This window comes from Osmia bicornis, chromosome 16 (genome assembly GCF_907164935.1).
Source record: "Osmia bicornis bicornis chromosome 16, iOsmBic2.1, whole genome shotgun sequence".
Classification (NCBI taxonomy): domain Eukaryota; kingdom Metazoa; phylum Arthropoda; class Insecta; order Hymenoptera; family Megachilidae; genus Osmia; species Osmia bicornis.
Genome location: NC_060231.1, coordinates 156,698 through 175,188, shown reverse-complemented (window position 1 = coordinate 175,188; position 18,491 = coordinate 156,698). Strand labels below are relative to the sequence as shown.

General features: G+C 39.5%; 1 protein-coding gene across 1 annotated transcript; it reads right to left on the bottom strand.

Moving 5' to 3' along the window:
* Positions 1-1,176: 1,176 nt before the first annotated feature.
* LOC114882244 lies at positions 1,177-6,432 on the bottom strand. Its single transcript, XM_029199128.2, has one exon. The coding sequence runs from the start codon at positions 6,430-6,432 to the stop codon at positions 1,177-1,179; it is 5,256 nt and encodes a 1,751-aa protein (XP_029054961.2).
* Between the last annotated feature and the right edge of the window lie 12,059 nt (positions 6,433-18,491).

Here is an 18,491-nt window from a genome sequence, read left to right as displayed (position 1 = left end):
TGTGCATATTACACTAAATGAGATAGACCAGTTTTCAGTTACGTCAAATGCAAATCCCGTTGGAACGGAACTGTAAGTAGAAAAGGCACATAAGTTTTCAGCTAAACAGGAAAACTGTTTTAATTCCTTTTCACTTTAAGCGCAAAATACGAAAACTGTTCAAGGGACACTGTTACGTCCGGGTTGATTTTCCATAACCCGATCTTGCCTTTCCTGTCTTGTGCGCAGCACTTGGAAGAAGTTCCCCTACGGGAGGCGCAAGGAAGGGCGCTTTCTTGATTTTTTCCCATTTTCGTATCTTGTTCGCGCTCCCCCTGTTTAGAACCGCGCTCGCTAATCTGCACGTTCTTGAATTATTGCACTTCGTGCCGTCTGAGGACTGGTTGAAGGACCACCCACTGATGTGGGAAAAATGCACTGATACTGATTTACTAAATTTAATCAAAACTATCCTTGGTCGGTTGCTCTGGCGTACAATGTGTCTGTTGGAAGGAAAAGCTAATTCTGAGCAAAAATCTGCCACGATGGCCTTTAGTAAAACTCGCTCTCCTTCCACCCTCGTCGAGTCGGCCTTAAGGGCGGTTCTTGTTGAGGTGGAACTGACCTATCCGGAGACACCCCTTCCAGTGCGCCCGAAGCGCGATATGTCCCTGGAGCGGGGGTGACTCCGTCGTTTGTAACAGCCGGGAAAATTCCGCTGGGTCGGCTTGGTGGTCTGGTGGTGAAGGACCGTTACCGTGGCTCAGTAATAAAAACCCTAACTAGGCGACCCTTTGGAAAGTGACTTTACGATATATTCGTCAAGCAAAAACTGCACAATGGCTGACCTCTATAAGCTGAAGGATCCTAAGTGCCACATCCTGGCTGCAGGCCGGCCTGCTAAAGAAAATAGTACAAGGGACTAACGGGCCCGAAAACTAAGAATATTTTGACCATATCATAAATTCAGTTCCCCGCTGTTTTCCAAACATGCCGCCCACCTTGAACATGTATCACATGTTCAACATTCTATCTCTATATAATGTAAATGAAATATTGAATTCTAACACTAACATGATACATTTGTTATACTACTACGCAAACTAAATATAGATAAACAATGGTATGTATATACTAGACTACAGGTAACACAAGGTTCACAAAATTTGCGTATTTGCTAATTATAGTTCGTGTACTTCACTGACAGTGCCCTGATAATGTCGTATCTTCAGTGTGGTCCGCATCACAATCCATAGGCAGGATGCACAGCTTTGTGACAGGTCGCTTGGTCGTTCCAGTGGAGGTTCTAACAGTTGCCACTCTCGCAATGCCGTCTGTACCTGGGTGCAGCTGAATGCGTGCCAGACTCCATTGAAGAGGTGGCAAATTATCCTCCTTGATGAGAACCAACCGATCCACCGCTAACTTGCTAGTGGACTTGCGCTGCCACTTGTATCTCTGTTGCATCTGATGTATACATTCATTTTGCCAACGTTGCCAAAAGTGCTGTAACATCTGCTGGATTAATTGATATCTGTTGAGGCGGTTAGTTTGGACATCTCGTAGATCTTGAGCTGGCAAGGCGTTCAGAGCAGTGCCAATTAAGAAATGACCGGGCGTTAATGGAGATAAGTCTGTTGGGTCTGAGGAAAGTGGAGAAAGTGGGCGAGAATTCAAACAGGATTCAACTTGCGTCAGTAATGTATACAATTCTTCAAATGTCAATTTCTGATCTCCGATAACGCGTTTGAGATGGTGTTTCGCGGATTTAACCGCTCCTTCCCACAAACCACCGAAGTGTGGTGAATGTGGGGGAATTAGCCGCCACTCTATAAACTCTTGATTTAATGCGTTCGTTATTTTTCTATTGTGTTCTTTATTTCTGAGTAACACTCTAAGCTCGTCTAACTCATTACGTGCACCAACAAAGTTTGTACCGTTGTCCGATACGATATACTGACACCGACCCCGTCGCGCAATGAATCGTCGAAAACAATTAAGAAATGCGTCGGTACTTAAATCGGTGGCTAATTCTATGTGTACGGCCCTGGTAACGAAGCACACGAAAATGCACAGGTATGCCTTTACTGAAACTCTACTTCTGACCCTTTCCTTTGTGTAGAATGGGCCTGCATAATCGACCCCGCAGGTGAAAAAAGGCCTTGCCGGAGTTACCCTAGAAGTGGGTAACTGACCCATTTGATAGACTTCGTTTGTCGGGTTTACACGAAAACACCTTATGCACCCTCGTATGATTCGCTTTACATTATTTTTACAAGCCAGGGGCCAATAACGATTACGCAATGACGCGATTACTGCCTGACAACCTGCGTGCAGCAATCGATGATGTTCGTGTATAATAATCAAATCAGTGAACGGGTGTTTCGATGGCAATATAATGGGTTGTTTTCTATCTTGACTTATCGGGGCATTTTGTAATCTTCCGCCCACCCTGAGCAAACCTTTATCGTCTAAAAATGCGTTCAATGATAGAAGAGAGGTCGACTTTGGAAGTGATTGACGTGATTGTAAAGCTATTATTTCCTTCTCAAATGCCTCCCTCTGCACCAGACGTTCAAGAAACGTTCGTGCCTGTCTTAATTCGTCTGTTGTTAACAGATCCATATTTGGAACTGTTGAGATGACTCTTTTCTCATCAAGTTTAAGTCGTGCATTCTTGATAAATCTCAAACAATATGCAGTCACTCTAAGCAAACGCGTATAGCTCGAAAATCTAGTAAAAATACTATTATGCTGATTCACTAAACTAACCATCACGCTCTTAACCGTTCGTTCTTCTGGAGGGTTTGTGCACTCATCTAAAAAATTGGGCCATAAGTTTGACTCCTTACTCAACCATGATGGACCCGACCACCAAATTTTCGCTTGCGCTAACGCTGTTGGTTTAACGCCTCGCGAAATAAGATCAGCAGGATTGTCTCCTGACGATACGTGCCTCCAGAGGCCACTCTCTGTGAGCGTTTGGATTTCTGACACTCGATTGGCCACGAAGGTTTTCCACTTATGTGGTGAACTTCGAATCCAAGCAAGCGCTATTGTTGAGTCTGTCCACAGATGTTCTCTAACGTTCACCGAATTCAATGCGACTTTAACCTTTTCCACTAACTGTGCTAATAATAGCGCACCGCATAATTCTAACCGCGGAAGGGAAATCGACTTAAGAGGTGCCACTCTAGACTTGGCGCACAATAAAGTTATTACCCACTGACCTGTCTTATTTCGGGACCGCAGGTAAACGCACGCACCGTAGGCCCTTTCTGAAGAATCTGAAAATCCGTGTATTTCTAACGGTATTGTAGTGTCCAACTCAACTGAGACTGCACAACGCGGAATTCTAAAAGATGATACCCTTTCAAGATCTTGACGATATTCCAACCATTGAGAAAACAACTCCTGAGGGATGGATTCGTCCCAACCTACTTGTACCTGCCATAAACGTTGAAGAATCAATTTTGCTGTAACCACAACAGGACCGATTAAACCCAACGGATCAAAAATCTGAGCAATATCCGATAATATACTTCGTTTTGTCACCCGCCTACTAGTAGTAGGCATAATTGTGAAGCCTAATTCGTCAGTGGTTGGTGCCCACAATAGACCTAATGTCTTCGGATCTTTATCTGCTGTGATCTCTTTACTATTGCCTACACCATCCGAAGCCATATGGATGTTTGGACAATTAGATGCCCACTTACGAAGATGCATACCAGCTTGAGACAACACTCTTGTAATTTCAGTTTTCAATTTTTGAATTTCTAACGCGCTTTGTGCCCCCGTCAGCAAATCATCCACATAGAAGTCACTGATTATGATTCTGCTGATCTCTGGGAAAGTCTGAGCACATTTTAGACCTATTTCCTGTAGTACGCGTGTTGCTAAAAAAGGGGCGGAAGCAGTGCCGTAAGTTACTGTGTTCAATTCGAATTCCTTGATCGGAGATCGAGGATCCGATCGCCATAAAATTCTCTGAAACCGCCTATCCTTTGGATTAATTAAAACTTGTCTATACATTTTGGCTATGTCGGCAGAAAGGACATATTTATGTTGTCTAAATCTGATTAAAATTGAAACTAAGTCACTCTGAATTGTTGGTCCCACTAACTGCGTATCATTTAATGATAGCCCTGATGAGGATTTTGCCGATCCGTCAAATACGACGCGAACCTTCGTTGTGGTACTGGTCGCTTTAGAAACGGCATGATGTGGAAGATAATATGTCGGTTCTTTGTTATCAGGACACTCTGAAATGCGGGACATATGACCTAACATCTCGTACTCCTTCATAAAATCAACATATTGCTGTCTCAAGTCTGGCTGCCGTGTTAATTTCCTTTCTATCGAATAGAGGCGCCGCACGGCCTGTTGCCGCGAATCGCCTAAATCCCTAACGTTATTCTTGAATGGTATACTAACTATGTAACGTCCATCTACGTCCTGATATGTCGTCTGTCTAAAATACGATTCACATTCGTCATTAAAGTTTTTTCTCTGTACATCTACCTCCTCTAGAGCCCAGAATTTCTCTACCTGCAATCGGAGGTCATTATACGTAACTAAGTGACACACGCTGGTCGCCGACCGATTGTGGTTTGGCCAGGTAAAAGCGCCACCGAGAACCCAACCGAGTTGCGTTTTCTGATAAATTATACCTGAGCGGCACTTATGCTGACCGATGCATAACAATGCCCAAAACAGGCCGGCTCCGATGAGCATATCTATTGGCCGGGTAGTATTAAATTCCGGATCAGCAAGTGCTACATTATTCGGAACTTCTATCAATTCCCGTGACAATGGAAGACTGGGCATGTCTGCTGTAATAGTGTCTATAGACAAACAATCTAAGCTAGCCTGATAATTATTATGTCTTGAATGAATTGTCATTTTCGTTCTACCTGTGATTGAATTTACAACCCTTCCTAAACCAGTTACAATTGATTCTATGGGAATCGGTGGGAAGCCGACTCGTTTACAAAATGCGTTCGTGACAAAATTCGCTTGAGACCCCGAATCCAACAACACTCTACAATCATGGACGTGGCCACGATCGCCCTTAACATGAACAATCGCAGTCGACAGCATTGTATGATTCGACGCACTGCTTGCTACGTGTGCTACTACATTAGGTATTTCGTTGGATTTGGATTCCATGGTCGAACTATCGCTTGATTGTATGCTCGAAATATTACTTGATTCTGCGGTCGAAATATCATTTGACTTCGCGGGTTTGTCTGGATGCCTATCAGCGCGATGCAATAATGAATGATGTATTTTACCGCATATTCTACAATGAGTACGAGTACACGCCTTGACCCGATGTCCGGACTGTAAACAATTAAAACAGACTTGGGCCTGCTGAACAGCTTTAGTCCTTTCATCCGCGTCAAACCCCTTGAACCTATCACATTGATATATTGGGTGGCTTCCCTTACAAACGCCACATACGTTTGTATTGATTACGTGTGAAACTAACGTGCTTGACTTCTGACTACCTGAAGCTCGGGGTCGCTGATCAACCCTCGGCGCTGTTACCTGAGCATGGATCGCAACATTTCCTAAATACTTAGATCGCTCTTCAACAAATTCTGAAAACTGTACGAAGGAAGGCATTTGAGGGTCAGAAGAAATCTTCTTTTCCCACTCCCTAATGGAGATTGCATCTAACTTCCTAGATAGGAGGGGAACGAGAAACGTGTCCCAACTATCCACTGCTTCCTCTAGTGATCGCAAAGCATTTCTGTGATTATAAGCATCATCTATGAACTGACGCAATGCAATTTCTGACTGTTTCTGAACTGGTTTTAAATCCATTAACGCGTTGACATGATGTCTTTTAAGATCCTTTGAATTCTCATAACGAGCCGTTAAGAATTCCCACGCGACCTTATAGTTTGCCTCTGATACGCCCAACGATTGGATGACTCGAGCCGCGACCCCTTGAAGCGACGAATTCAGGTAAAGAAATCGCTGAACATCTGATAAGGTCTCGTTTTGATGAATTACTGATGTGAATGTATCGCGGAATTTCACCCAATCACTATAGTCGCCATCGAACACGGGTAACTGAATTGTAGGTAATTTAATACTACATGGTGCGTTGTTGGATATAGAACTAACTGGTGTATCGCGACGTTGATTTGCACCAGATTTCTCAATATAAGTCTCTACCTCATCAATTAAATCAAAATATGAAGTCTCAAAAAGCTGACGCTCCGACTCGTGCAACGATTCGATTTCGGTTCCTGCTACAAGAGTTTCTATCTTGGTTTGAACTCTATCAAAAGCCGCAAACAATTTTGTATTCGCTTCTAATCGCTTCCTAAGTGACCCTATCGCAGTGTTACTCGCAGACTCATTAAAGAAGTTTTTAAATCGCGTAAGCACAGCCTTAACTGTACCGCGCTCGTTGACTAACGCTCTCAACTCAGCATCCATCCTGAATTACTGACACAAGTAGGAAAATTAGGACTCACTGTAAGACGGGATACTACTCTGTGCTGACGTCGATCCCCTCCACGATGGTTGACGTTCCTGGTATGCTGACCGTGGACCACGAATGATGTTGATCCGACTGGATCACAGCGTCCTGAATCTGTAGTTTTGTGTCTCCTGATTGAGACCCAATGTGCTTCTTCTTCTATATCATCGACCTCTGAGCAGCCTAATGGTGTTCGAATCCGCTGTTATAGCTGGACTGATGAGTTGTAATCCTTTCACTTTGCCGATGTATCCGACTCGAAGGACCAATGTTTAGAACCGCGCTCGCTAATCTGCACGTTCTTGAATTATTGCACTTCGTGCCGTCTGAGGACTGGTTGAAGGACCACCCACTGATGTGGGAAAAAATGCACTGATACTGATTTACTAAATTTAATCAAAACTATCCTTGGTCGGTTGCTCTGGCGTACAATGTGTCTGTTGGAAGGAAAAGCTAATTCTGAGCAAAAATCTGCCACGATGGCCTTTAGTAAAACTCGCTCTCCTTCCACCCTCGTCGAGTGGGCCTTAAGGGCGGTTCTTGTTGAGGTGGAACTGACCTATCCGGAGACACCCCTTCCAGTGCGCCCGAAGCGCGATATGTCCCTGGAGCGGGGGTGACTCCGTCGTTTGTAACAGCCGGGAAAATTCCGCTGGGTCGGCTTGGTGGTCTGGTGGTGAAGGACCGTTACCGTGGCTCAGTAATAAAAACCCTAACTAGGCGACCCTTTGGAAAGTGACTTTACGATATATTAGTCAAGCAAAAACTGCACAATGGCTGACCTCTATAAGCTGAAGTATCCTAAGTGCCACATCCTGGCTGCAGGCCGGCCTGCTAAAGAAAATACTACAAGGGACTAACGGGCCCGAAAACTAAGAATATTTTGACCATATCATAAATTCAGTTCCCCGCTGTTTTCCAAACACCCCCTAACTTGTGTCTCTTCGTTGAGTGCGCTGCACTTGAAAATATTCCACACGAGGAGCACAAAGAAAGGGGTTTGAGATTAAAATAATAATTCTTCTTTTTTTTTTCTTATTAGCTTCAATAGTTCAACCGTTAGTATACCAAGTTCGTGTACCTCGCCAGTGCGTAGCACTTGGAAATAATCCCAGGCGAGGCACACAAAGGAGGCTATATTTAGCTCTTTCAAATAATACAAAGTCAACCTTCCCTTGGGATGATTGCCTAGTCGAAACTGCGTAGTTCGAAAACTTAGAAAGTCGAAACCGTTAAGGGAGAGGTATCATAAACATCCTTCGCCGCGCGGTTAAACAGTGCGACGCACTTGGAAAATTCCCAGCTAACCGCGCCGTACAAAGAAAACTCTTGTTCTACCCTACTAGCGAGATACCTCTCCTACCTGCGAAGCATGCGTCAGCCGACCCTTCCACGAGGAATGAATGCAATTAAAATCGAAAGCAATTAGTATGAAACGGAATGAAACTGTTGTATGACTGTGGAATGCGAAGGTTTGCGTGACAACCGCTGACGTTTGAAATTGTCGACCGACGTTCAAGAACGTTCGAGGCGAAGATCGACCAAGGCAATAAACATCGACAACGAACTACAGCTAACCGTTAAACGTAGAACGTTTAGAAAATACGGAAATCGTTAAAAATTGATGTACGCGGAACTAATAACAATTAAATGCAGTAACGTATTTGCATACATCCGCGATTCGATAATAATTACAAACATCTATTGCCTTTTCCGTAAACCGCCGAAACGCGAATAAGAACGGTATAATTTAACATTATTCATTTATTAGTTATTCAATATAGTAAGTTAACCATCCATTAAAAAGGCTAGATGTTCTTCGTTACCGAAATATCATTTATAAATATCATTTATAAGAGCCTCTTTGATTAATAAATTAGAACAAATAAAGTCGTAATAGATTTCGAATATTCCAGAAGTATAGAAATTGCGACGCACTAAATTCACGAAGCGCTGTAGGGGTAAAAAGAGAAAGACAGTCTGCGATAGACAGAGTCGGAAGGAAGGTCAAGAAGGGATGAGAACTCGGGAAACGCGGCTAGACAAAACCAATACGCGCGGGCATTCCCCTTCGACACGTACCCTGATTTGCCAAATGATGTCCCCACTTTGGGCCCATGATCGCGGGTCGAACCCTGAGATACGATCGCTTGACTGAGGCAAATCACTCTTCGTCAAAAAATCGTGAGGTACGTGACGGGGAGCCCGTGTTCGCGTTAAGCAATAGTTGTCGCGTGAAAATCGTAGCAATTAGCTGTCCGGTAAAGTCCTTGCAAAAGGCAGAGTGCCGGGAGATTGCAGTTCTCGTTTCCGCGGCAAAGACTTCACGAATACGTTAAATTTCATACTTTTCAATATCTATCTTTTCTCTTTCGTTTTTAAATCGTTCGTTAATTAATATTTTTCCTTTTTCCGCGTCGCGTCGTTTTTCGTATATAATTTCGTAAATTATCGTTTCGTTTCCGTAACAATAATACCGTACAAAGGCCGATCGCGAACGCGTAGTGCGTGACAAGTTCTCATCTTTTCTTCGCCTTCCAGATTTCCAGACAACCAAGCAACTAGCGATTACCAGACAATTTATATTATCGTGCATTAATTTACATCGAGCTTGGTAGGTTATCTATTTCATTTTGTCCAATACGACGAATCTGGATTTAGTGAGGCAAAACGGGCGATCTTGAAACCGCGTGTTCTGGAAAATTCCCACGAGATCGTTCTGTACAACATCGTGTTAAGGTATCGAAGACATTTCGCAATTTTTAATAATAATTCCGTTTGCGATAACGAGAGGCGGCCCACGAAACCGTTGGTTTTGGAAGTTTTTCCCCTTGGGATCGTTTCCTCTCACCGCTTATTAATTGCTCATCGAAATCGCCGCTCGAATCATCTTAAAATTCTGTTTTACGATTCAGTAGATTTCAATATTACCTAATTTCGTCTATCTTGTTAATATATATATCTAAATTGCATTTTTCTGTATTTCCAACAGCTCGAACTCTGTAAACCAATTCATTTACTGTTATTCTTTTCTTTTTTAGAAATTATATTTCTTTTTGTTACACATAACTAGTTTCAGATTCATATTTAGTTTAACACACTTCCTTCCTATACATTCACGATAACCATCTTCGCACAAATTCGCACGAGGGGCCCGTATGGGACCAAGGCATTGCCGAACTCAATAAATAAATTCAGAATCTTATTATAGAAATTAAACGATTCTTTTTAATTGTTCCGATCGTTATCGACCTAACATCGTCGAGTGCGATTGGGACTGGTGGCAGCGATAATACCGTTCTCAACCGCGTATTAATCATCCAAAGGAAAGGAAATAATAATATAACTAAACACTTAATTAATTTCTTTTCTTTTTATATTTTGTACGTCGCGCGCCGTATCACGCTCGCGACGTAACAACACCAAATCTAAAATTCCAAATAGATGCAAATAGATGTAAATTAAAAAAAAATAGATGTAAATAGATGGATAACGTAGCGACGGCTTTGAGTACCAGTTGAAGATAGTGGAAATTATTTGGTTAAATTAGTTTTTATTATGGAATTACTTATAACTATGTTTTGTCTCTTTTTGACTAGACAGGAATTAATTTCTTTCACCTCTCTTTTACCCTTTTTCTATTAGTTTTCTTTTTTTCTTTTTAAAATTCTGACAAAATAGCCAAACGCAGTTTTCAGTTAGAACCTACTAGGAATCAGTACAGGATGGTTTTTCCTCCCTAACCTCTAGGGAGAGAGTAACCGGTAAAGGAGGAAGTACACCCACAGGAAAAGAGAGGATAGTAAAAGTAAATAAAAATATTAACAAAAGAGAGAAATAGGGTAGAAGCGCTTCTCTACACAATCACTATCGAACTAGCGAAATGGTCGCGAAAAAGGTAGATAGCCACAACAGAAATCCCCCTGAAGAAATGCTTGATAGCGGTACCGGGGGATGAGTATGGGCGTGCAGGAAAGTGAAATCGAGGAGGGTTTTTTAGTGGGCAAACCAAGGGAGCCTCACAGTACCGGCTACACAGCATCCAAACGGTCTTCGTAATGCATTTTTCCCCTCGTAAAAAAAAAAAAAAAGATATAGTAATAATGATATTGGTATTAAATGTACATTGGTTTGTGGGAAGGGATTAGTATATAACATTATATCCAGTGTAGGTATAGTATCAACGATGTTGTTATTAAATGTACATTGATCTGTGGGAAGGGATCAGTATATTACATTTTATCTAATGTAGATATAGTAATAGTGATATAGTTATTAAATCTATATTACATATCTAAAGTAGATATAGTAATAACGATACTGTTAGTATATGTAGATTGATATGTGGGAAGGGATCAGTATATTACATTATATCTAATGAGGATATCGTACTAATGATATTGCTATTAAATGTACATTGGTCTGTGGGATTAAATCAGCATATTAAATTACATCTGATGTAGATATATTAATAATGATATTATTATTAAATGTATATTACCTATCTAATGTAGATATAGTAATAACGATGTTGTTATCAAATGTACATTGATCTGTGGGAAGGGATCAGTATATTGCATTATATCTAATGTAGATATAGTAATAATTATATTGTTATTAAATGTATATTACATATCTAATGTAGATATAGTAATAACGATACTGTTATTAGATGTACATTGATGTGTGGGAAGGAATCAGTATGTTACATTATATCTAATGAAGATATAGTAATAATGATATTGTTATTTCATGTACATAGTCCTGCGGTATTAAATCAGTATATTAAATTACATCTGATGTAGATATGGTAACAACGATACTGGTATTATATGTACATTGACCTGAGGGAAGGGATTAGTATATTACATTATATCCAATGTAGATGTAGTATCAACGATGTTGTTATCAAATGTACATTGATCTGTAGGAAGGGGTCAGTATATTACATTATATCTAATGTCGATATTGTAATAATGATATTGTTATTAAATCTATATTACATATCTAATGTAGATATAGCAATAAGGATACTGTTATTATATGTACATTGGTCTGCGTTAAGGGAGCAGTATACTACATTATATCTAATGAAGGTATAGTAATAATGATATTGTTATTAAATGCACATTGGTATGTGGGATTAAATCAGTATATTAAATTACATCTGATATAGATATAGTAATAATGATATTGTTATTAAGTGTATATTACATATCTAACGCAGATATAGTACTAGTGATATCGTTATTAAATATATATTACATATCTAATGCAGATATAGTAATAATGATATTGTTATTAAATGTATATTACATATCTAATGCAGATATAGTAATGATGATATTGTTACTAAATGTACATTGATCTGTATGAAGGAATCAGTATAATACATTATTTCTAACGTAGATATAGTAATAATGATATTTTTATTAAATGTACATTGATCTGTATTAGGGAATCAGTATATTACAATATATCTAATGAAAATATAGTAATAATGATATTGTTATTAAATGTATATTACATATCTAATGCTGATGTAGTAATAATGATATTGTTATTCAATGTATATTACATATCTAATGCACATATAGTAATAATGATATTGTTATTAAATGTACATTGATCTGCGTGCACAGCACCTACGTGCATTTAGCGTAGAGAATTTGAATTGATCTATTAAACAAATTAAACTTTGTGGAATGAAATACTTGGATTAATAACAGCAACGGACTCCGAAAATAGATCTTTTTCTATATTTTCAGCATTCATTCAGACATTGATGAGGAAATTACAACCAAAAAATTATGCAGTAGAAAAGTTGAATAGATCCATTAAAGAAATTAAACAGTGTGGAATAAACTAATAGGACAAATAAGAATAACGTACCCTGAAAACAGATGCAATTGCTTTCTCGCAGGATATATCTGGAAATATGTTTGAGGTAAAAAAAATATTAAAACATATTTTTTTCAATACATTCTTTATTCCAAATTAATGTTGTTGAGTATAATGTAGCAATATATAATAATATGATTTCTTCTTCTTTATTTGGAATGTTTGATCAGACACGGAGGGGAAAATTGCAACAAAGATATTATGGAGTAGAAGTATTAAATAGATACAGTGGAGAAATTATTCAAGAGCAGTATTAAATTAGATTAGTTTGTCTTGCACGTTACAGACTTTAAATACAATGTAATACCAGCATATTTCAACAAAATAGTTTAATAAAAGTAGATGAATCCCTTAAACTTTAACTTCCTATTCTAATTTCCTTAATATAGAGTTTAAGTTACAATTCACAGTGTTTTCTTCTACTTTCAAATAAATAGTTTTACCAAGTAATAATTTATAAAAAAAATAATTTGAAACAGAGTTTCTATTTCATTATTCACTTGTATCTTTTTTATAGCGCTTGTATTGTTTACAAATCTTGAATTTGTCTCAAACGAGTAGAACAGTTGTATTGAAATATTCCATTGCTAAGTCTTATGAATATAAAGAAGACTTATGGACAGAACGTTGGAAACTCTTTTCCTCTCTAGTCAGTCATATCGTTATTGGTAAATATAATCTGAGATCTTCTACAATGTCATTCACGAAATTATCTTGAACAATTATACTAGATAATATTAATTAATGGTAGTCCAACAATGTAGTACGTTAACAACATTTTATTTTATTGATAATCTGGAGTACTTTTCATTTATTAAACGAGGAAAGGTGATTATCATGGTTGATAAGTTGCTACACAGATGACATAATGGAATAATAAAAACTGAAAAAAAACACGCATTTTCAAGAATGTTCCTTTTTTATATTGGACACACTATTATTATTGTAATAACATTATTGACATTATAGACATAACAAATCAGGCACCTTCTTACGAGCATTGGTTGAATTTCATTTTGAGAGACATTAAATTCTTAACCTTTTTTAATACTTCAGTAGTATTTGATGTGTAGAATTCAAAAATATCGATTGTATGCCATTGTTTATGCTATTATGATATTAAATCTATTAATCTAAATTAATACATCCATATATATTTATTCCGCGACCCGATCTCATCAACAGTATTTAACACGTAAATTCCAAAAACACTAATTTCATGCTTTGTAATCCACTGCTTCTTTTTAACCGACTTCGAAAAGAAGGAGGTTACTCAATTCGATCAGTATGGATTTCTTTTTTTTTTTTTTTGTGTGTTCACCGATTACTCCGAGATGGATGCACCAATCGGAACGAAACATTTTACATCTTGTAGGGTATGTCTTCCGGTTGGTCCCATTGAAAAAAGATTTTTCATTTTTTCATTGTTATTGCAAAATACAGGAAGTTTTCTATGTCAAGATTGGACGATTTCAATGACCTTTTAATATGTTGTCGGGGACATGATTCTGAACAACTTTTTCATTATGCATAATTAACGGAAAGTTTTAGTTTCCGAGATATTCGTGAAAAACTATTCATGAGTCAGCATGCAGTCGCCGATTCTCTACTGTTTCTTATATACATGGGTACTCTGCAAGGCATGTACCGATTGCGATGAAACCTTTCACATCTAATAGGAGATATTTCCGCGATATTTCACTTGCAAAAATTTATGTAATTTGTTATTGTTAATAACTATTCTGATAACTTGTATGGAACTTGTTATCGTTAAAAACTATCGTTATTGCAATTAACCAATAAGAACGGTAAACCACCTTACGGCATCCTACAAATACTGCTCGTTCCACTAAAAAGTGTGAAAGAAAATAATTTTTAACAAAAAATACAACCGACTTCGAAATGCACTAAAAAGTGTTACGTCGCGAGCGAGATACGGCGCGCGACGTACAAAAATAAAAAAAAATAAAAATTAATGATTGATACGCAGATGAGAAACGGTATTATCGCTGCCACCAGTCCCAGTCGCGCTCGACGATGTTGGGTGGATAACGATTGGAACAATTTAAAAAAAGAATCGAAAATTTAAAACAAGATTCTGAATTTATTAATTGAGTTCGTCAATGCTCTGGTCCCATACGGGCCCCTCGTGTGAATTCGTGCAATAAGGTAGGCGTGTTAATAAAGGAAATGAAAAGGGTATTTGAATGCAAATGATTAGAAATAGAATATAGGTAAGATGTGTATAATTCTGAGAAAAATAATTACAACAAAACGGTTCGGTTAACAAAATGTGTGAGCTGTATGGAATATATGAATAAAATGTTAGAAAATAATATGTTAGTACGGATATTAAATCAATGTGATTGAATGGAATGAACTTTTAACAGAAAATTAACAAGAAAAACAGTGTTGCCTCTAAATCGTGATTCGAACTTCGGTGTTTTATTTTATTATATTTTTACGATCCGAAAGAAGACGGTCCCAGTAGGATACTTCCAGGACTAACAGTCTCGTGGGCCGTCTTCATGCGCGTATAGACGGAAAATTATTTTAATATATAGATTCTTGGTTACCTCGAATTTTTGCGATTAGAACGGAACGATCTAGTTGGATACTTCCACGACTAGTAGTCTCTTAGATCGCCGTTTTGCCCTCACTCGACACCAGATTCGTTGTGTTAATAAAGATATAGAATGCAACTCACCAATTCGATGTAATATGAACGTATAATAATTGCAATGAATTTTGTATACGGATGCCGTGGTGATGGTCTAGAAATCTGGAAAAATCGAAGAGAGGATGAGAACTAATTGCACACGCACTACGCGTTCGCGTTTGAGCCTTGTTACGGTGTGACGGACACGAAATACGATTACTAATATACGAAATACGACGCGACGCGGAAAAAGAATATTAATTATTAGCTAACGATTTAAAATGAAAGAGAAAAGGATAGATAATTGAAAAGTGTGAAATTTAACGTATTCGTTTGAGTCCTTGACACGAAAATCGCGAATCGAAACACTCTCGACACACTGCCTCATTACACGGAGGAACTTTGCCGAGCAATCTAATTACACGATCCCGTAGACAACTCTGTCTCTACGGGCTCCCCGTCACGTACCTCACGATTTTTCGACGAAGAGTGATTTGCCTCAGTCAAGCGATCGCATCTCAGGGTTCGACCCGCGATCATAGGCCCAAAGTGGGGACATCATTTGGCAAATCAGGGTACGTGTCGAAGGGGAAGGCCCGCGCGTATTGGTTTTGTCTAGGCGCGTTTCCCGAGTTCTCATCCCTTCTTGACCTTCTTTTGACTCTGTCTAATGGTTGACCATCTTTCTCTTTTACCCCTACAGCGCTTCATGAATTTCGTGCGTCGCAATTTCTATGCCTTCTAGAATCTTCGAAATACTTCTATTTGATCTTATTCGTGTTACGTCCCTAGTTATAACCCATTTTCGTCTTTCGCCATTCCAAAGAGGTCTTGCTCTGGAATCCGCAAACCATCAGCGTTTTCTCGCTTAGCGACGACCGCGATACGAAATCAGGGAACTTGCGAAATGCGATGGCGAAAACCCTTTGCTTGCAGGTTTTCGCAAGCAAAGAGCGTGACCTACTCCCCTTTTGGGAGTATAAGTTATCGGTGCAACGCAAGTACGCCAGTTCCGTGATAGCGTCAAGCATAGACCGAAGTTCTGTCCGTTCGTGACCCGCAGTAGATCCGCGTTCAAGGCTACTCGAAACCAGGAAGATCATCGACGACGTGCTCGGCCGACGGTTCAACACGAGTGTATCGCCGCAATCTGAGATAGCAGATTCATAATTGGACCAAGTCCAGGAGTGCACCCGTGTGCTGTGCAGGACCACCACCAACCGCTTGTATCTCCAAGGTCGAGCCGTAGCCACGCGCCGCGAGTCTAGTGTAACGTCCGAACCGCGAACATAGCGTAAAACGAGACCTCTCGAGTGAATGAACTGTGAGTGAATACAAGAACGAACGAGTGACGTACAACACCTGAAGTCAGCAAAGGGTATGTAACGACAAACGAGAATATATATATTATTGAAAACCCATACACGTATCAACAATTACTAAACGCCCTATCCTGCATCCTTTATTACCCGCAAGGAAGGTCAAGGTACTGTAACCGTGCTCTTTCTCCAAGAGCACGTTTCCGTGGGATATAGATGGGGAGTGAAATAAAGAGGGTACGCTCAGATTGTGTGAGAGGAAAAATGAACAATAGATTTATTTCTTCCAGTCACAGTACAATTTATGATGAGTTATTGCATCGGAGCAATCCGATCGCCTATCGTTGTCGGTTAGCGCCACGGCGTGTATAAATAGACTTTAACGGCGCGACCGTCCTTGACATTCGAGGAGACGGATAATCATAGCTTGCACGCGAACGGAATTTTAACGGTTCTCGCAGAGCTACACTTTGTATAACGCGTTATTCAGCGTATGGGCACCTGACGTCGAGTTCCTTATTGACTCGAATATCTCTAGTGCAACGCGGGCACCGATTTTCTCACACTTCTCATGGCTCGCTCTCTCAGATTCTCTTACCTCGCGGATTCGTGAATCGGTTGGTCAGAGAAGCTGCGATCGGTTGCTCATGGGCATGGAGGTAATCTCGGAAGCGAGAGCAGAGCACGATGGTCGTAACTGCTGCTCTGCTTGCGGTGAGTGCGTCTGTTCGAGTGATTCTACAACGACCGAAATTGCGTCTGTTCGCATTGGAGGCTCGACGACAAGTGCTCGTCCCGCCGATCGGCAGGCACCTCGCTCAGTGCTCTAGGCAGCGAAGGGGATCCTGCGCGTGCGCTCTCACCTTTTTGGAACGGTGGAAGGGCGGCGCCTTAGGCCCCTACATTATGTGCCGATTGATGGGACATTGATCGGTTACAGTACGCTTTAGCGTTTAAATCGGCAGAACCCAAAGATCAGAGTAACAGAGTAAGAACCACCCGTAAGGTGGGACGTAACATTCGCTTCTTAATTAACTAACGAAGCTTTTAGGAACGAACTCTGGTGTCGATTAACGTCTTATTTATGTTAATTGTTATAATATTCGCGTAGATAATAGTATTAGGGCTTTTTAATTTGTTCGACGTATTTTATAATCGATGTTCGTTTCATTATACGCATTTTCCGGCTTCCGTGACAAGGAAATTGATGTTTTACTTTTAATTAAATTCGGGAGCATTCTATTCGCATTTTTAACGCAAGTTCACGCATTGAATAATATATATATATACGTTAACATATTCTTGGAATTTATTCCAGAACATTGCTTGTAGATGCTTGGCAGTTTTTGTTGCCTATTCGTGACAATACGCGTTTACGATCCCCGTCGACCGTTGTCTCGAACGTTCCTAAACGTTCGTCGACGTTTTCAAACTCTCAGTGGTTGTCACGCAAACCTAATATGCGACGAAGAGTTTTAATTTTCTGTGGTAATGTCTCTTTATAATCTATTAGTATTCCAAAAATTAGTTTATTTTTAATTTTATATTCTGTGATACTGTCTTGTGGTTTAGAAATTTTAATCTTTTCATTTTCTATGAACTGTCTTGACTGTGTATCATCTGGTTGTCCTTCTTTATTGAAAAATATTATTACTGTGCCTTTTTTCATCCATAGCTGGTCTTCAGTTTCCTCAATTTTGAATGTGACTGGTCTATTGCTAATTATTTTTGGTTTAATTTGTTTCATTGTAGATGATTGAGTCTTTTGTTTCTTAATCTTGATAGGTGTGATAGGAGCTGATAATGTGTCACTTGAGGTTTCTTTTTCTATCTTTCTTTTTACTATAGGAGATTTTTCTCTTGTTCCTGAGGAAGAATCAATTCTAGGTGGTTCTCTGAAGATGTGTTTAGGTATGATTGCCTCTTCATTGTATTCTTCTATTTCATCTCCAATTACTATTATTACTACTATTGTTCTTTTTCTACAGGTGGTTTTTGCGGAATAATGTATTTTTTTCTTGTGGTAATTGATGTACTTCAACAGTGACTTGTTGTTCGTTGGGTTTTCTCCTCTTCCTGATCTCTTCAGAGGAGTATATTTTTGTTCTTTTTCTTGGTTTTGGTGGTTCTTCAGATA